Source organism: Thamnophis sirtalis, unplaced genomic scaffold (genome assembly GCF_051295495.1).
Source record: "Thamnophis sirtalis isolate CommonGarterSnake01/CBP01778 unplaced genomic scaffold, rThaSir2_p1.2 scaffold_13, whole genome shotgun sequence".
Classification (NCBI taxonomy): Eukaryota; Metazoa; Chordata; class Lepidosauria; order Squamata; family Natricidae; genus Thamnophis; species Thamnophis sirtalis.
The window spans coordinates 2,398,267-2,416,735 of NW_028261393.1; the positions used below are offsets into that span (position 1 = coordinate 2,398,267).

Genomic DNA, 18,469 nt, shown 5'->3' on the forward strand with positions numbered 1-18,469 from the left:
CTACCCCCAGAGATCCGGACCCTGCCCACTCTCATGGCCTTCTGAAAGGCTATCAAAACCTGGCTATTCCGGCAGGCCCGGAGCTGTTGACCTCATGATTGAGGTCCAGCCCCGACCAGATTGGGTGCATGATGAGGTTTTTAATCTGTCTCCTTTGTTTTTAACTCTTTTGTTTTTTTAATGGTTTGTTCTTTGCTGAAAGCCGCCCGGAGTCTTTCGGGATGGTTCCACCACAAAACCGCATTCGACTAAAGCGCGCTCGACGAAACCGCGTAGCTGACGTCATCACAGGGCGGCAACAGCGCGGAGACAGAAGCACGCTGTAAACGCTAAACCTGAAATTAACCCCTAAACCTAAACCTAACCCCCCTAAACCTAATCCTAAACCTAACCCTAAACCTAACCCTAAATCTAACCCTTAACCTAACCCTAAATCTAACCCTTAACCTAACCCTAAACCTAATCCTAACCCTTAACCTAACCCTAAACCTAACCCTAACCCTTAACCCAACCCTAACCCTTAACCTAACCCTAAACCTAACCCTAACCCTTAACCTAACCCTAAACCTAAACCTAAACCTAACCCTTAACCTAGCCCTAAACCTAACGCTAAACCTAACCCTAACCCTTAACCTAACCCTAACCCTTAACCCAACCCTAACCCTTAACCTAACCCTAAACCTAACCCTAACCCTTAACCTAACCCTAAACCTAAACCTAAACCTAACCCTAACCCTTAACCTAACCCTAAACCTAAACCTAACCCTTAACCTAGCCCTAAACCTAACGCTAAACCTAACCCTAACCCTTAACCTAACCCTAAACCTAATCCTAACCCTTAACCTAACCCTAAACCTAACCCTAAACCTAACCCTAAACCTAACCCTTACCTTAACTTGAATCGGCTTGCTTTCAAAGCGCTATTTAAAGCGCCCTTCTTTCTCCGAGCTGGCTGTTGTCGCCCTGTTGATGACGTCAGCGACGCGGTTTAATCGGGCGCGCTTTAGTCGAGCGCGGTTTTGTCGTGCCACCCTTTCGGGATTGGGCGGCCTATAAATCTATTAAATACAAATACAAATACAAGAGTTTAATGGTCCTGTAGTTCAATTGAAGAGAAATCTGGGGGGGGGGGCATTGGAGAAATTAAGCGCTTTGTAGCTGGGGTGGACACAGGCTCGCGATATCTTCTTCCATCTCGCCACCTCCTCCTCCTCCTCCTCCTCCTCCTCCTCCTGTCCTCTGGGCACAAAGGTGGGCCAGAATCCAACTGGCAGGGCGTAGTTGCGTCTTTTTATGGCTTCACTTCTCTGCCCCAGCCTCATCCTGCCCTCTCTCCCAGTTCATCAAGCTGCCCAGCCCTCTTGTCTCCCATGTTACACTCCATAAAACTGTCCACCTTGTTTAGTCAAGCGTATCCTTGACACTTCTAAACCCTACAAAGTTGTTTGCTGACCTCTCCCTCCAGCGCCGCTCCCTGCCTCGGCCTCTGCAAACCACAGAAGCCACCCGTTAAGTCTAACCCAGTTTTGAGTTTTTATGGGGCTGACTTAACAAACTGGGTAGGGCTCAGAGGTTTGCAGGGCACAGCTGTTGGTGCCCACCAAATGGCTGTTGCTTGGTAAAAGTTCCGGAAGAAATGTCCCAAAGGTGCTTTATTCAGGAGACAAGTGGGCTTCCTTATTTTTTTCTTCGAAGACATTTTCGCTTCTCATCCCAGAAGCTTCTTCAACCGGGACTGGATGGTGGGGAATGGAAGGATTTGTGCTTCTTGCAAAAAGCTGGTCATTTGCATCCTTTTAGAGCTGTGTTTGTCAACCTTGTCAACTTGAAGATGTCTGGACTTCAAGTCCCAGAATTACCCAGCCAGCGAATGCTGGCTGGGGAATTCTGGGACTTGAAGTCCGGACATCTTCAAGTTGACAAGGTTGACAAACACTGTCCTAGACACTGAATTGTTTATACGCGAATGCTGGCTGGGGAATTCTGGGAGTTGAAGTCCGGACATCTTCAAGTTGCCAAGGTTGAGAAACACTGTCCTAGACACTGAATTGTTTATACGCGAATGCTGGCTGGGGAATTCTGGGAGTTGAAGTCCGGACATCTTCAAGTTGCCAAGGTTGAGAAACACTGTCCTACACACTGAATTGTTTATACGCGAATGCTGGCTGGGGAATTCTGGGACTTGAAGTCCAGACATCTTCAAGTTGCCAAGGTTGAGAAACACTGTTTTAGAGAGTCGTTGAGGCCACTTGGAGATTTATCTGTGTCCTCAAGGTCACCCGAATGGTGCTCCTGATTCCTGTAGCCTGTGATTTTTTCCCTCTGGGAATCCATTCCTGCTCCCACACCATTCCAAAGGTTTTCATCCCAAATTGTATAGCTAAAAGTCTGTAGAGATTCCTCCAAGTCATGGTTGTGCCAAAGGTGCTTTATTCAGGAGGCAACAGGACTTCCTTATTCTTTCTTCGAAGACATTTTCGCTTCTCATCCCAGAAGCTTCTTCAACCGGGACTGGATGGTGGGGAATGGAAGGATTTATGCTTCTTGCAAAGAGCTGGTCATTTGCATCCTTTTAGAGAGTCGTTGAGGCCACTTGGAGATTTATCTGTGTCCTCAGGGTCACCCGAATGGTGCTCCTGATTCCTGTAGCCTGTGATTTTTCCCCTCTGGGAATCCATTCCTGCTCCCCGCAGAGATTCGGACCCTCACCTCTCTCCAGGCCTTCCGAAAAGCCGTCAAAACCTGGCTGTGTCGGCAGGCCTGGGGTTGATGAGTTCCCTTCTCCTCTCAATTTTAAATGCCTGTATTTGTAGTCTTTGTGTTTCCCTTCCCTCCTTGGGTTTGTGCGCCGCCCTGAGTCCCGCTGGGAATAGGGCGGCATATAAATAAAATTAAACCTAAACCTAAACCTGCATTGTCTAGGCATGTCTCTGAAAACCCGAATCTGAAAGCTTCCCGGTTTTCCCCACCCAGTTGAAAGTTCAAGATCTTGCCCCCCCACACCCACAAGTCCATCACAGGGTCCAATCTCCCACTGCCATGCTGGCAGCTTCCACCCATCCAGTTCCGGTTAGGTGCAGAGGTGCAAAGAGAAAGGATGACCTTGGCTTTCTAGAAAGGAATGTTGTTATGGCTACATAGCATCTAACTCCATACAGTCCTTTCTCCCTCCCATTGCGGGAAAGGTCCATGAGACTTTTCCTGCCTCGCCCTGGATACGCAGAGCTACCAGAGAAGTGGCCTCTTATTTGTTGGGAGAGGTGGACTGGGTGCCACCTCCCTTGTGCTCCACCCATTCTTCCTTCTTTTATAAAAGCAATAGATTCGGTTGCTTCGCTTCTTATTTGGGCATTGATCTGGACCAGCGCCTTCAAACAGGATCAGCATGACTTACTTCCCAGCACCCGGATACATGCCTACTTATAACCCGGTAAGTATCTCGCCCACCTGGTCTTACTCTCACTATACACCTTCGCAACAAAAGCCATTATACACCCCCTCCCGGATGGAGAAATGCTGAAAATTGGAGCAATGGATAATAGAGGCTCAATTCAAAGACGTTATTAATTTTCTACTTTTTCTTTTAAGTATATTTTGAACTGTTTTTGTTAAAGATTTATACCTTGTATTGGTTCTGGGAAGTCGGGGGGGGGGAAGGTTGGGGGGGAGGGTGGGAGGGAGCAGAGTTTACTAAGTTGGAGGAGGGGTGTTGGATTTTAAGGTATGATTGTACATGTATACTGCTATTTTTTCTTTTTTATGTATATTGTTTTAAAACTGTTTTATTTCATTTTCATTTCATTTTACACAATCACTTATATACTGTGCATAATAAAAAAAAATCAATAAATCTTCCACCATGAAAAACCAACATGACACTTCGATCCCCCATACACCCTTTCTTCTCCCCCTCCAACTTTCTTTTTTATGTATATTGAAATGGAATTATAAATACCATCAACACAAAAGGGAGTTTGCTCAGAAGCTGAAATACACCAAGTGAATTAGAGGAAGAGGGGGAAGCAGAGGAGAGAAGAAAGATAGGAAGAGAGGGACAGGAGAGAGGGTGAGGGGGGAAGATGAGGTGTACAAGGAGGAGTGGTAAGGGGAGAGAGGAGAAGGAGAAAGGAAGGGGAAGTAGAGTAGAAAATGATGGAGGGAAGACAGGATGTAGAAGAGTGGGAAGCAGAGGAGAGAAGAAAGATAGGAAGAGAGGGATAGGAGAGAGGGTGAGGGGGGAAGATGAGGTGTATAAGGAGGAGTGGTAAGGGGAGAGAGGAGAAGGAGAAAGGAAGGGAAAGTAGAGTAGAAAATGATGGAGGGAAGACAGGATGTAGAAGAGTTGGAAGCAGAGGAGAGAAGATAGATAGGAAGAGAGGGACAGGAGAGAGGGTGAAGGGGGAGATGAGGTGTATAAGGAGGAGTGGTAAGGGGAGAGAGGAGAAGGAGAAAGGAAGGGGAAGTAGAGTAGAAAATGATGGAGGGAAGAAAGGAGGTAGAAGAGTGGGAAGCAGAGGAGAGAAGAAAGATAGGAAGAGAGGGATAGGAGAGAGGGTGAGGGGGGGGAAGATGAGGTGTATAAAGAGGAGTGGTAAGGGGAGAGAGAAGAAGGAGAAAGGAAGGGGAAGTAGAGTAGAAAATGATGGAGGGAAGACAGGATGTAGAAGAGTGGGAAGCAGAGGAGAGAAGAAAGATAGGAAGAGAGGGACAGAAGAGAGGGTGAAGGGGGAAAATGAGGTCTATAAGGAGGAGTGGTAAGGGGAGAGAGGAGAAGGAGAAAGGAAGGGGAAGTAGAGTAGAAAATGATGGAGGGAAGAAAGGATGTAGAAAGGGGGAGGAGAAAGGGGGAAGAAAGTGTCGGATAAGGTATAAATACGGTGTATGGAGAGCAGAAGAGCCAATAACTGTTTTTCCCCCCCCTTTGGTAGTTTTATGGTAAGATGAATTGATGTAATTACTTAATAATACAACATGATATTGACTATGTAATAGTATGCATGTGATTATATGCTATGAAAATGGAAAATAAAAATAAAAAATGTCTATGGAGATAATAGAGGTGGAGGAACTGACCTGTCTGAATCAGGGATATAAAACGGTAAGTTCTACTTTTTGTAAAAGACTGGACGTGTGTTGCGTGGACTTTTTGCTGAAAACGGACGAGAGGAAAGGACATCTGGATTTGCTGATGGAAAAATGTCTCGAATGTGGGATATTGTCACATAATATTAAAGGAGGAGGAGGAGGAGAGAGAATCAATTGGCGGAGTTTTGGGTGGTTTCTGAACTTGGTGATTTCCTTCCACCAAGAGTTGAGTTGAACCCTGAGCCACGTATATTTTCTTCTCGTGGGATAATAGGTTGGTTTGAAACTCCTATAGAAGGTGGGAAAATCCCTTATTTAACCACCTGTTTTCCTTTTTTTTCCCCCCTGTTCATTTTTTCTTTTTCTTTTTGTCTTTTCCCTCACTTTTCTGTGTTTTTTTTTTCAGTTTTGTCTTGAAAAATAAGGGGATAAAATAAATGTGAGTTTGCGGTAGAAATTTAATGTGAGAAACCGGCTGAGCCAAGCTGCTTCCTCCTTCTCTAGTAGAAAAAAAGGAAGGGGGGGGGGGAAACGCATTCAGACTGGGAAGACGGAGGTCAGCCCTTCGAAGTAGACCAGACTAGGAAACTGAAGAAATACTGTTTCTTATAGCAGAGGTCCTCAAACGTGGTCACTTTAAGACTTGTGGACTTCAACTCCCGGAATTCTCCAGCCAGCTATGGGAGTTGAAGTCCACAAGTCTTAAAGTGGCCACGTTTGAAGACCTCTTGTCTTATAATGAGACAACCTTGCGGACATCACCAAGCAAACTCCAAAGGTTCAGACACTACCCAGAACTTCACAGTTGAAATCCTGAGCTTCAGATCTTCTCGTCTATTGCAGTGGTTCCCAAACTTGGCAACTTTAAGACTGGTGGACTTCAAGTCTCAGAATTCTCCAGCCAGCTCTGCTGGCTGGAGAATTCTGAGAGTTGAAGTCCACCAGTCTTAAAAGTGGCCAAGTTTGGGAACCACTGTTCTATTGGAAGAAATGAAAACATTTGTCCGTTATTTCTCAAAATACATTGGCCGAACATCCTAAAACACAATGTTCCTCCCTCTTTTCAATACAATTCCTCCCACCAATGCAGTAGCCTCTCACCCATCTGCAGTTGAAACACAGTTCTGCTATAAAAAGGCTCCAGAAACGCAGAAGGAAAGGCAAAGTCTCTCTTGGCCCTACCAGCCTGACCCAGTTGGCACTTGGCAACGTTACTCTTTGCCTTCGGGGTTCTTCCGGTGCATGGAGAGATCTGATAAAGAGGCTGGATTGAGCCAGTCTTGTTCAATCCACTGAGCACCCATAGAGTTAACAGAGCACCGGTCCACCGGTTAAATGCAGCACTGCAGGCTACTGCTAGATCAGCAGTTCAGCGATTCAAATCTCACCGGCTCAGGGTTGACTCAGCCTTCCATCCTTCCGAGGTGGGTAAAATGAGGACCCAGATTGTTGGGGGCAATATGCTGACTCTCTGTAAACCGCTTAGAGAGGGCTGAAAGCCCTATGAAGCGGTATATAAGTCTACTGCTATTGCTATTGCTTCCTCCATGCCTTCTTTCCCCTGCCACGTTGGGGAGGATTAATCCTTAGCAGAGGCCCTCCCAGGAGGTCTTTATTTGACTCAGAACCTCATGGAGAAGCTGATACAACACACAAGTTGTGGTTGCCTGATCCAAAAGTCACAGTTGTGCCGAGGTGGCGCAGTGGTTAGAGTGCAGTACTGCAGGCCACTTCAGCTGACTGTTATCTGCAGTTCGGCAGTTCTAATCTCACCGGCTCAAGGTTGACTCAGCCTTCCATCCTTCCGAGGTGGCTGAAATGAGGACCTGTGGGGGCAATATGATGACTCTGTAAACCACTTAGAGAGGACTGAAAGCCCTAGGAAGCGGTATATAAGTCTAACTGCTATTGCTATTGCTAACTAAAGAGCCGAGGTGGCGCTGTGGTTAAATGCAGCACTGCAGGCTACTTCAGCTGACTGCAGTTCTGCAGTTCGGCTGTTCAAATCTCACTGGCTCAGGGTTGACTCCGCCTTCCATCCTTCCGAGGTGGGTAAAATGAAGACCCGGATTGTTGTTGGGGGCAATATGCTGACTCTGTAAACCGCTTAGAGAGGGCTGAAAGCCCTATGAAGCGGTATATAAGTCTAACTGCTAACTGCTATTTGCAATAAAGTTTACCCCGGTTTGGCTCATCGTTTTCTGTCTTCCAGAAACTCCCTTACCATCAACCTGTCCCTGGTGGACTCCGTCCAGGGATGTCCGTATATGTGCAAGGCACGGTGCCGAAACATACCAACAGGTAATGTGTTTTGGAGTCTCGCGGGAAGGGCAAGAAGTTACTCAAAATATGATTTTGCATTTAATAACCGCAGCAAGACTGCTGGTGGCGCAATACCGGAAGAAGGAAGATTTGCTTACTATTCAAGAATGGACACTGAAAGTAACAAACCTAGCTGAGATGGCTAAAATATCAGCATATCTCAAGGACCACTCAAACGAGAGATATAAACTGGAGTGGAGAAGATGGATTGACTATACTCAAAATAAATATGGGACTAAGAAATTCCAGATAGTTTATGACTGAAGAAACAAGGAATGATACAATCTGTTTAGAGTTAGCCTAGCAAAGAGGAGTTAAAGCTCAAATGAAAGATGATAATAACTTTTTTTTTAAAGTTTATTTTAGAATGTTTTTGTTAAAGATTTATACCCTGTATTGGTTCTGGGAAGTCGGAGGGGGAGAAGGTTGGGGGGGGGGGGAGTTGGGAGAGGGAGGGAAGTAAATATTTGTAAAAGGTTTTTTTTTCAAAATTCTCAACTAAAATTTTTTTTTTGTTAAAAATATACAATATATATAAGAGCCGAGGTGGTGCAGTGGTTAGGGTGCAGTACTGCAGGCCACTTCAGCTGACTGTTATCTGCAGTTCAGCGGTTCTAATCTCACCGGCTCAAGGCTGACTCAGCCTTCCATCCTTCCGAGGTGGGTGAAATGAGGACCCGGATTGTTGTTGGGGGCGATATGCTGACTCTGTAAACCGCTTAGAGAGGGCTGAAAGCCCTATGAAGCGGTATATAAGTCTAACTGCTATGGCTATTGCTATAACAAAATATCATTTTGTGATGGGGAGTTTATATAATCCAAATTCGATATCAAGATTGTCCCAAAACTATGGCACGGATGCATTTGCAGACAAAGAAATGGGACATTTTTCTGCTCATGTGACTCAAGGATCTTGGTTAAAGTTTTCATTCTGACCTTTCTTAATTCTGCAGATTCTTCCAACTCCTCAGGGAGTTCTTAAGCCTTGAGGACTAGGAACTTGATTCTTCTCTTCAGGCAAAAAAAACCCTGGCTTTATGTGGATTCTAGCTTCATGGGAAAGAAGGGCAAAACTCTGCTCTTGAGGTTCCTTGATTTTTCTCTTAATTCTCCTTTTTCCCCCCCCCCCCTTCGTTCTCTACCAGATTCCGGCTGAACCTTGCCTGCAGCCAGCATGAGGGGACTGACATTCCCTTCCACTTCAACCCACGCTTTGATGGGAAGGACAAAATTGTGCTCAACACCCGTCAGGGCGGCAAGTGGGGACACGAAGAGATTCACAAGATGCCCTTCCGGAAGGGCGAGCATTTCGAAGTCATCTTCGTGGTCAATGATGCCGGATACCAGGTTGGTATACCTGACCGAAGCTCCTTAGGGGGCCGCGGGGGCCTCTTCCTTCCCTGCCCCCCCCCACCAGAATTCACCCTTTGCCTGGAATGACCTAAGTGTAGTACACAAAATTGTCTGCTACAACGTCCTAACTGTCAGCGACTCCTTCAGCTTCAACCACAAATAACACAGGGGCAAACAATCGATACAAACTCAAGGTAAACCCCTCTAAATTCGACGGCAGAAAATACGACTTCAGAAACGGAGTGGTTAACGCCTGGAATGCTCTACCCGACTCTGTGGTTTCACCCTCAAACCAGGGGTGAAATTCAGCAGGTTCTAGAGAACCGGTAGCAGAAATTTTGAGTAACTGGCAAATACCACCTTTGGCTGGCCACAGAGTGGGGAGGGAATGGGGATTTTGCAGTATCCTTCCCCTGGAGTGGGGAGGGAATGGGGATTTTGCAGTATCCTTCCCCTGGAGTGGGGAGGGAATGGGGATTTTGCAGTATCCTTCCCCTGGAGTGGAGAGGGAATGGGGATTTTGCAGTATCCTTCCCCTGGAGTGCGGAGGGAATGGGGATTTTGCAGTATCCTTCCCCTGGAGTGCAGAGGGAATGGGGATTTTGCAGTATCCTTCCCCTGGAGTGCGGAGGGAATGGGGATTTTGCAGTATCCTTCCCCTGGAGTGCAGAGGGAATGGGGATTTTGCAGTATCCTTCCCCTGGAGTGGGGAGGGAATGGAGATTTTGCAGTATCCTTCCTCTGGAGTGGGGAGGGAATGGAGATTTTGCAGTATCCTTCCCCCTGGAGTGCAGAGGGAATGGAGATTTTGCAGTATCCTTCCCCAAGAGTGGGGAGGGAATGGGGATTTTGCAGTATCCTTCCCCTGGAGTGGGGAGGGAATGGGGATTTCTCAGCTCTCAGCGAAATAAAGAGCTGCCCCTTTTTTATCAAACGCCCACATGTTGATCTTTTTAATCCCCTTTGGGGCCACTTTGCTCAGCTTTGGGGTGTGGGGGGGTTGTTCCTGGCCAGAACAAACAAGTTTTTTTTTCCTGCAAAGAAAATGGATGATCCCAATTGAGCATTGATCCCTTTGGCTTTGCCCTCTGATTGGCAGATTGTGGTGAACGGGAACCCCTTCTGCAGCTATGGGCATAGAATGCCCCCGCAAAGCGTGCAGGTCGTGAGTGCTGAGGGAGACCTGGAGCTGCAGTCTCTCACCCTGTTAGGAGGACCGATGATGGGGAACATGGTAAGGGTTTGGTATGGTCGAGTCGTCACCTTCGGATCCTTGATCTCGTTTCGGGAATTGATTCTGGGTTGGTTGGAGCCCAGATTCTCTCTCCCCCCCCCCAGTCACTCTCCCCCCCCCCCAGGAATGGCTGCCCCCTCTGGGTCCTGGAGTGGCTTACATCTCTACATGCTAGCAGAGATAACCATGCAAGGCAGGGGTCTCTAACCGTGGCAACTTTAAGCCTGGCGGACTTCAATTCCCAGGATTCCCCAGGCTGGGGAATTCTGGGAGTTGAAGTCCGCCAGGCTTAAAGTTGCCACGGTTGGAGACCCCTGATCCATGAATAGCAATAGCAGCTAGACTTATATACCGCTTCATAGGGCTTTCAGCCCTCTCTAAGCGGTTTACAGAGTCAGCACATTGCCCCCACAATCTGGGTCCTCATTTTACCCACCTCGGAAGGATGGAAGGCTGAGTCAACCTTGAGGCGGTGAGATTTGAACCGCCGAACTGCAGAACTAGCAGTCAGCTGAAGTGGCTGCAGTTAAGCACCCTAACCACTGTGCCACCTCGGCTCTGGGTCCAGCAACTGCACATGGAGAGAATTTCTCCAAGGTCCTGCGCTTTCCCCCCCTTTGCAGAGGTCCATAAGACGAGAATTTCTCAAAACGTGGCTATTTTGCGTTGCGTGGCCTCAACTCCCAAGAAGGGCTTAGAAGATGCATCTCTCCAGAACCCACCCAAGTCTGACACCCTTGTTGTCTTCCTATCCACTAGGGCATGATGCCAAATCCTGGATGTGGGGCACCGCAAAATCTTCCCGTAAGTACTCAGAAGGGGAGAGGGGTGGAAGGGGAGCAGCAAGGAAATTCAAGGCTGGGGATTTTAGGAGAAAAACACGGAGTTAACAAAAACCTCTTTGGATTTCTCTCCCTCCAGATGATGCAATCCCCTGCACTCTATCACCCAGTAAGTACCAGGAGACTTTCCATCTCAGCCTATTTCTCCTTATCTTAGCCTGGATTTGCAGGATGGGGCAGAAACCAGGAGATGGAGAGTTAGTTGGTGTGTGTGTGTCTGTCTGTGTCTTGTGTACAGGCAGTCCTCAACTTTCAACAGTTCGCTTAGTGACCAAAGTTCGGTGGCACTGAAAAAGGGGACTTGTGTCCCGGGGTCATGTGATAAGACTTTCGCGACAAGCGAAGTCAATGGGGAAGCCAGATTCACTTATAACCATTGTGCTATATGCTAACTTCACAACTGTAGGGATTCCCTTAACACAGTGTTTCTCAACCTTGGTGACTTTGAAGTCCTGTGGACTTCAACTCCCAGAATCCCCCAGCCAGCATAGCTGGCTGGGGAATTCTGGGAGTTGAAGTCCACAGGACTTAAAGTCGCCAAAGTTGAGAAACACGGTTCCACCACAAAACCGCGGAGGACAAAATCGCGCTCGACGAAAGCGCACATTTGACGTCATCACAGCGCGACGAAAACATCGCGCTGTGATCGAAAAATGTAAAAATAAATCAAAAACCTTACCCTAACCCCCCCAAACCTAACCCTAAGCCTAACCCTAAACCTAACCCTTAACCTAACCCTAAATCTAACCCTAAACCTAACCGTTAACGTAACGCTAAACCTAACGCTAACCCTTAACCTAACGCTAAACGTAACCCTAACGCTCTAAACCTAACCCTAACCCTTAACCTAACCCTAACCCTAACCCTAACCCTAACCTTTACCTTTATGTGAATCGGCTTGCTTTAATTTTAATTTTATTTCAATTTTTAATTTTTTTCGTCGCGCTGTGATGACGTCAAATGCGCGCTTTCGTCGAGCGCTATTTTGTCCTCCGCGGTTTTGACGGGTCACGGAGAAACACTGCCTTAACAACTGCGGCGAGGAAGGTGAAAGGGGCAAAACTCACTTGACAGATGTCTCGCTTGGCAACCTAAACTTGTGGTCGTAAGTTGAGGGCTGCGCCTGTGTTGAGGCGGAGTTGAAGGAGGCTCGTATCGCCTGCTGTTTAGCACTGGAGCGCTGTCATAAAATTGGGTTCAAGCCACTCAAAATGCGAGTTTTCCCAGCGCTTTCGTGTTATTTGGACAAAAAGCAAGGCAGGGGTGCAGCTAAGCTTAATTAGTTCCTTTATATTTATGTACACACTTGTCCAGTTTCAAAGTTATCGTACTACACTAGTACGTGCTCAACGAGGCAGTTCAAATGACTGCCCAACTGTTTGCTATGCCCAACGAAGGTAGTTAAATTATTTTGCCCAACTGTTGACTCTGCTGTGCTCAACAAAGGTAGTTAAATTATTTTGCCCAACTGTTTACTCTGCTATGCTCAACAAAGGTAGTTAAATTATTTTGCCCAACTGTTTACTTTGCTGTGCCCAACAAATGTAGTTAAACTATTTTGCCCCACTGTTTACTCTGCTATGCTCAACAAAGGTAGTTAAATTATTTTGCCCTACTGTTTACTCTGCTATGCTCAACAAAGGTAGTTAAATTATTTTGCCCCACTGTTTATTCTGCTGTGCCCAACGAAGGTAGTTAAATAACTCTGCCCAACAACGGGTATTCCGGTTGCTATAAGTATTGTTGCCCGATAGGTTGGGCTTTGATGGCTGCCATCTTGGTTTATATTGACCTCACCATGGTGAGCAAACAAGCCATTTGAACATGCCTTACCTCTGAGGCCAAAAATTACTGGTTTGGTTTGAAGGAAGAGATGCAAGGAATAATCCCATCCATGACAAGATTCTGCAAGCTGCCTCCTGCGCCACATGGAGGGTTACAGCTACCATAATCCCCTGCTAGCAGGGGCCAAGAGCCAGTCGGTCGGTTGTGGGGGGCATTGAGTGTAACCTGGGTTTGTGTCTATTTCAGACGGTGCCCTACACAGGCAACATCTCTGGGGGTCTGGGAGCCAAGAGGACCATTGTCGTACGAGGCTCTGTTCCGATGAACTTCAACAGGTCTCTGCTCTCTTTTTGGGCGTGGAGTTGGGGATTCGGGCAGAGGAATGGAACTGTTCTCACAATTGGGCATCACTGCCTTTCTGCAATCAGGGCCACCGGCCTCACTCTGTCAGTGTGTCCCTGGCATCGACTTGCCCCCGGCCTGTAAATACGACACCAGGATTCTGCTTTGGCACAACAAAACACCAATGTTAGGGCCCCTCGTAGACTTTTCCCGGTTCATCTCCTGTCATCCAAAATTAAATCAGAGTCCAAGGCAATGTATTGCTCAAAGTTCCAACTTATTAAGAGAGTCATTTTGGCACATCTGGGAATACCCGAATCTGAAGGCTTCCCGGTTTTCTCCACCCAGTTGAAAGTTCAAGATCCTGCCCCCACACCCACAAGTCCATCCCATGGTCCAATCTCCCGCTGTCATACTGGCAGCTTCCACCCATCCAGTTCCGGGCAGGTGCAGAGACAAAGGATGACCTTGGCTTTCTAGAAAGAATGTTGTTATGGCTACACATCATCTACAATCCCCAACTCCCATTTTACCACCGTAGAAAATGCAGAGTAAATTGTGGCAGGCCAAAGATCAAACAGAGATGGCTGCAGGCCCGACGGCTCCTTTCTCTGATTTTCCCATCTCCCCACCCCTGCAGGGACAGCCCAGAGGAGAAGGAGACTAAGGGTAATAAAAGCACAATTTCACACACACGTCTGTGGAATTCATTGCCACAAGGAGAAGCAAGGGCTGCTAACTTTATGGCAGGGCTCCCTACGTGGAGAACCTCAAACTTCATGAAGAGATAGACAAGCTGGAGATAGATAAAGCTGAAGAATTTGGAGGCCCCATTAAAGAATGATTAGGTCTTGAACTGTCATTAAGCAGAAATCGACTGTTGTTTATCAGAAGAATGCTGTTCACTGCAAGATTCCCCCCATCCCCTATATTTGCGTGCTTTGTTTATAGCCCACCGAGAGTTGATTTGGATGAGGCAGGAGCTAACTACAATGAATAAATACCAAAAAATGCTAAATGAACTTACACATAAAGCAGCAGTCTAAAAATAAATAGCAGTAGACTTATATACCGCTTCATAGGGCTTTCAGCCCTCTCTAAGCGGTTTACAGAGAGTCAGCATATTGCCCCCAACAATCTGGGTCCTCATTTTACCCACCTCGGAAGGATGGAAGGCTGAGTCAACCCTGAGCCGGTGAGATTTGAACCGCTGAACTGCTGATCTAGCAGTAGCCTGCAGTGCTGCATTTAACCACTGCGCCACCTCGGCCTATTTGCAAAGGAGAACAAGAGCTGTTTTCCCCCCCTCTTACCCATGGAAGCATCTTACTGGATAAGGGGGAGGGGGGAATAATCAGATTTCCCTTAATTTCATTCAATAGTCTTTATGCTCGCTTTTTCCCCCCTCTCTCTTTCCAAGGTTCTGCATCAATCTTAAGGCTGGCCAGGATATCGCTCTGCACATCAATCCACGCATGCAAGAGCAAACTGTCGTGCGCAACAGTTTTCTGAATGGTAGCTGGGGTCCTGAGGAAAGGGATGTGCCCTTTAACCCTTTCCAGCCTGGACAGTACTTTGAGGTGAGTTGGCTTTGATTCCAGGGGTCTTCATCAAGCAGAGAGGTCAAAAAAACTCAACATGGCAGCCACAGCTAGGCAAATGATGCCTGGTTTCCTATTTTATCTGGCTCATGGAGATATCTCTGGATTTCGGAAAAGAGCCAGACAAGTGAGAAGGCAGGCAGGCAATGAGGAGTGTAGAGAGGATCCAGTGGGATGCCATCTCCCATAATTCCCAGCAAACAACAGCTGTGAAGAATTGAAATCTGAACCTCTGGAAGGATGTTGGAACGAATCACCCAATATAGGGTGGTTTTGCTCACCACACTATCAAAAAAAGATGCGGAGACTCTAGAAAGAGTGCAGAGAAGAGCAACCAGGATGATGAAGGGACCGGAGGCTAAAACATACGATGAACGGTTGCAGGAATTGGGCATGGCTGGTTTAGTGAAGAGAAGGACCAGGGGAGACAGGATAGCAGCCTTCCAATATTTGAGGGGCTGCCCCAGAGAGGAGGGGGTCAAGCTGTTTTCCAAAGCACCTGAAGGCCAGACAAGGAATAATGGATGGAAACTGGCCAAAGAGAGATTCAATCTAGAAAGGAGGAGGAATTTCCTGATGGTGAGAACAATCAACCCATGGAAGAGAAATTGCTTCCGGAAGTTGTGGGAGCTTCATCCCTGGAAGCTTTCAAGAAGAGACTGGATGCCATCTGTTAGAAATGGTGTAGGGTCTCTTCTTTGGCCAGGGGGTTGGACTAGATGACCTACAAGGGGTCCTTCCAACTCTGTTAATCTGTAATTGTGGATAAGAGTGGAACTGCCTCTCCAAAAAGCCATTCAGAATCCCGTTTTTATTTATCTCCTGGAAAATTGTCCTTGTGATTGCTCTTTTTTTATTTTAGCAAATTATTTTTTCCCTTCTACAACACCTTACAGTCATTACATCAACATTGTTATGTCATCATACCTGTAGATGTATATAATATTTTGCTTCTATATTTACACACCTTTATACACAGTTCGATATATATTTATATATAGTTTTTTTGGCTTAATTAATTTTATTCTTGTTTTGCAGCCAAAATTGTTCCAAATTTCATAATATTCCGACTCTTCTTTATCTTTTAATTTCAGTGTTAATTTGTCCATCTCTGCACAATCCAAAGTTTTTTTTAAATCACTAATTCGTCCGAGGGGGTATTATTTTGTTTCCAGCATTGGGCAAATGCTCTTCTAGCTGTAGTTAGCAGATGTGTTAATATGTACTTAATTTTCTTTGTATATTTCCCTTTGATTATTCCCAGTAGAAAGATTTTGGGTTTGTATTTTATCTGTTCTCCTGTAACTTCTTGCACCCATTTCCAAATTTCTGTCCAATATTTTTGTGTTTCCGGGCAGGTCCACCATATGTGATAAAAAGTCCCTTGTACTTTTTTACACTTCCAGCAGGTCGGCTTCATGTTTGGGTACATCAATCTTCTTGGTGACAAATGCCAACGATAAAACATTTTGTATATATTTTCTTTAAGTGCTGCTGATCGTGTAACTTTTTGCTTTTTCATCATAATATGAACGAGCCATTTCTTGTAAAGCTCTTAGCAATCGGTAAAACCCAAGAGCAAAGTTCAGAAGTGGTTTCGAAAGCACGAGGTTCAGAAGTGGTTTCCGTGTGGAAACCCAAGTATTTATGTTCTTCTCTTTAATCAAAGTGGCCGATTTTGCCATCCATCAACTTCTGCAACCATTCATCTACGTTAGGAATCCAATATTTTTGTGTTTCCGGGCAGGTCCACCATATGTGATAATAAGTCCCTTGTACTTTTTTACACTTCTTTGCGGATGCTCTTGGTGCATTAGGGGGAGAGGAGAAAATCCCCCCCATATTAATAAAGTTCCTTATGTGTTGGGGTTCTCTTCTGATTTTGATGCAGGCTCCAGGACCGATGTTGACCCAGATGTGCCGCTTCAACCGCACTAACATCTTCCTTCTCTTTCCAGCTCTCTATCCGTTGCGGCAACCACCGATTCAAGGTTTATGTCAACGGCCAGCCTTTCTTCAACTATGCCCATCGTTACCACAATTTCCCACAGATCAACACCCTGCACATCGATGGAGATGTGGTCCTTTCTTATATCCAGTGTTAAGCATGGGGAGGGGGTGCAGAGGGCAGCGCTGGCAGAGACCCTCCATTTCTCTCTGTCTCTCGAGGTCTGCCAGGCGACTCCCGAGTCCTGCTGGATTGATATATTCCACGTAAAGATTTTAATAAAGATTTCAATGCTTAAATTAACTTGGCTTTTTTTTTGGATCAGCAGTTAACATACAAGTGACAAAATAAAGGCACTGTTGTATCGTTCACTCCAAGCCATGTTTCCTTGGCTGCCTAAACCACAACGGGCTGTTTTATTTCATTGTTTTTTTTTCCTATTGAAAAGTTTTAATAAGTTTTACAAATGTTTCCTCTTCCCCTTCCCTCCCTCCACCCCAACCCTGCCCCCCCTCCAGCCCCCCCCCCACAACTTCCCAGAGCAAAATACAGGGTATAAACATTTAACAATCATACACTAACATAAACTAACTCAGTGTTTCTCAACCTTGTCAACTTGAAGATGTCTGGACTTCAACTCCCAGAATTCCCCAGCCAGCATTCGCTGGCTGGGGAATTCTGGGAGTTAAAGTCCAGACATCTTCAAGTTGACAAGGTTGAGAAACACTGAACTAACTTAACTATAACATCCTGCCTCCCTCTTGTACTTTAACTCCCCTTTTATTAAGCTAAATTTAGGTAAATTATAACATTCCTTGTTCGCTCGTAAGCTAATTGAAATTTCTCAGTCCAATGTTTCTTTTGAATGTAGTCCATCCATCTTCTCCATTCCAACTCGTGTTTCTCATCTGAATAATCTTTCAAATATGCTGAGAAATTTCATTGTTAAATGCATTCTTTAAACTCAGTGTTTCTCAACCTTGGCGACTTTTAAGTCCCGTGGACTTCAACTCCCAGAATTCCCCAGCCTGGGGGAATTTTAATTTAATTGAACCTTGGACTTTTGACATGGGTTTTGACATAGGCTTTTGACATAGGGACATCTTGTGGTTAGGCACTGGCTTCCTGTTCTTTTGCAAGCTCCAACTCTGCCTATGTGGCTTTTAATATAGAAGTAAAGGGACCCTGAGAGGCTGTCCAGCCTGACCCAGTAGGTTTCACACTTAATGTCCGCTTAATGTCCACTTAAGAGCCGAGGTGGGGCAGTGGTTAAATGCAGCACTGCAGGCTACTTCAGCTGACTGCAGTTCTGCAGTTCGGCGGTTCAAATCTCACCGGCTCAAAGGTTGACTCAGCCTTCCATCCTTCCGAGGTGGGTGAAATGAGGACCTGGATTGTTGTTGGGGGCAATATGCTGACTCTGTAAGCCGCTTAGAGAGGGCTGAAAGCCCTATGAAGCGGTAGATAAGTCTAACTGCTATTGCTATGTCCAAATCTCACTTTACATCCTACTTTAAAACGGGTGCAAGACCATTCTAATTGGAGGCACACCAGTTGTGCAAGTGATGCCTTTCACTCCTGGCCTCCTCTTCCTCGTCTCTACCATCACTTGGCATCCCTCAGTCCCACCTTTGTAAACCCAAGGATGTGAAAAGGACGGAGAATTCTTCAGGGGTTTTAGGAGCAACGATCGATTCCCTTTAGGATCTCAGATGCTGCTCAGCAAACAGTCCTTGAAGGTCTTGCAATTTGAAAATAGAGGAACGAAGAGTAGGAGGGAGGGTAAGAAAGAGAAGGGAAGAGGAGAGGGGGGAAAGGGGGGGGGAAAGAAAGGAGGGAGGAAAGAAGAAGGCAGAGAAGGGAGGTTGAGAAGATAGAAGGAGTAAGGTTGTTGCAAAATAAGATGGAGGAAGAGCGTGGGAAGAAAATAACCCAAATTGAATTGTGTATGTGTGTG

The 18,469-nt window shown here is 46.2% G+C and overlaps 1 protein-coding gene across 1 annotated transcript; it reads left to right on the top strand.

Annotated features, from left to right (window-relative positions):
• The first annotated feature begins 3,275 nt into the window (after nucleotides 1-3,275).
• LGALS4 (galectin 4) lies at nucleotides 3,276-16,815 on the top strand. The gene is made up of 9 exons (XM_087728295.1): nucleotides 3,276-3,430; nucleotides 7,298-7,386; nucleotides 8,553-8,754; nucleotides 9,860-9,994; nucleotides 10,754-10,798; nucleotides 10,916-10,945; nucleotides 12,868-12,956; nucleotides 14,384-14,543; nucleotides 16,523-16,815. Exons 1-9 carry the CDS (start codon nucleotides 3,386-3,388, stop codon nucleotides 16,667-16,669), a joined length of 942 nt encoding a protein of 313 aa, XP_087584421.1. The 5' UTR covers nucleotides 3,276-3,385; the 3' UTR covers nucleotides 16,670-16,815.
• The last annotated feature ends 1,654 nt before the right edge of the window (nucleotides 16,816-18,469 follow it).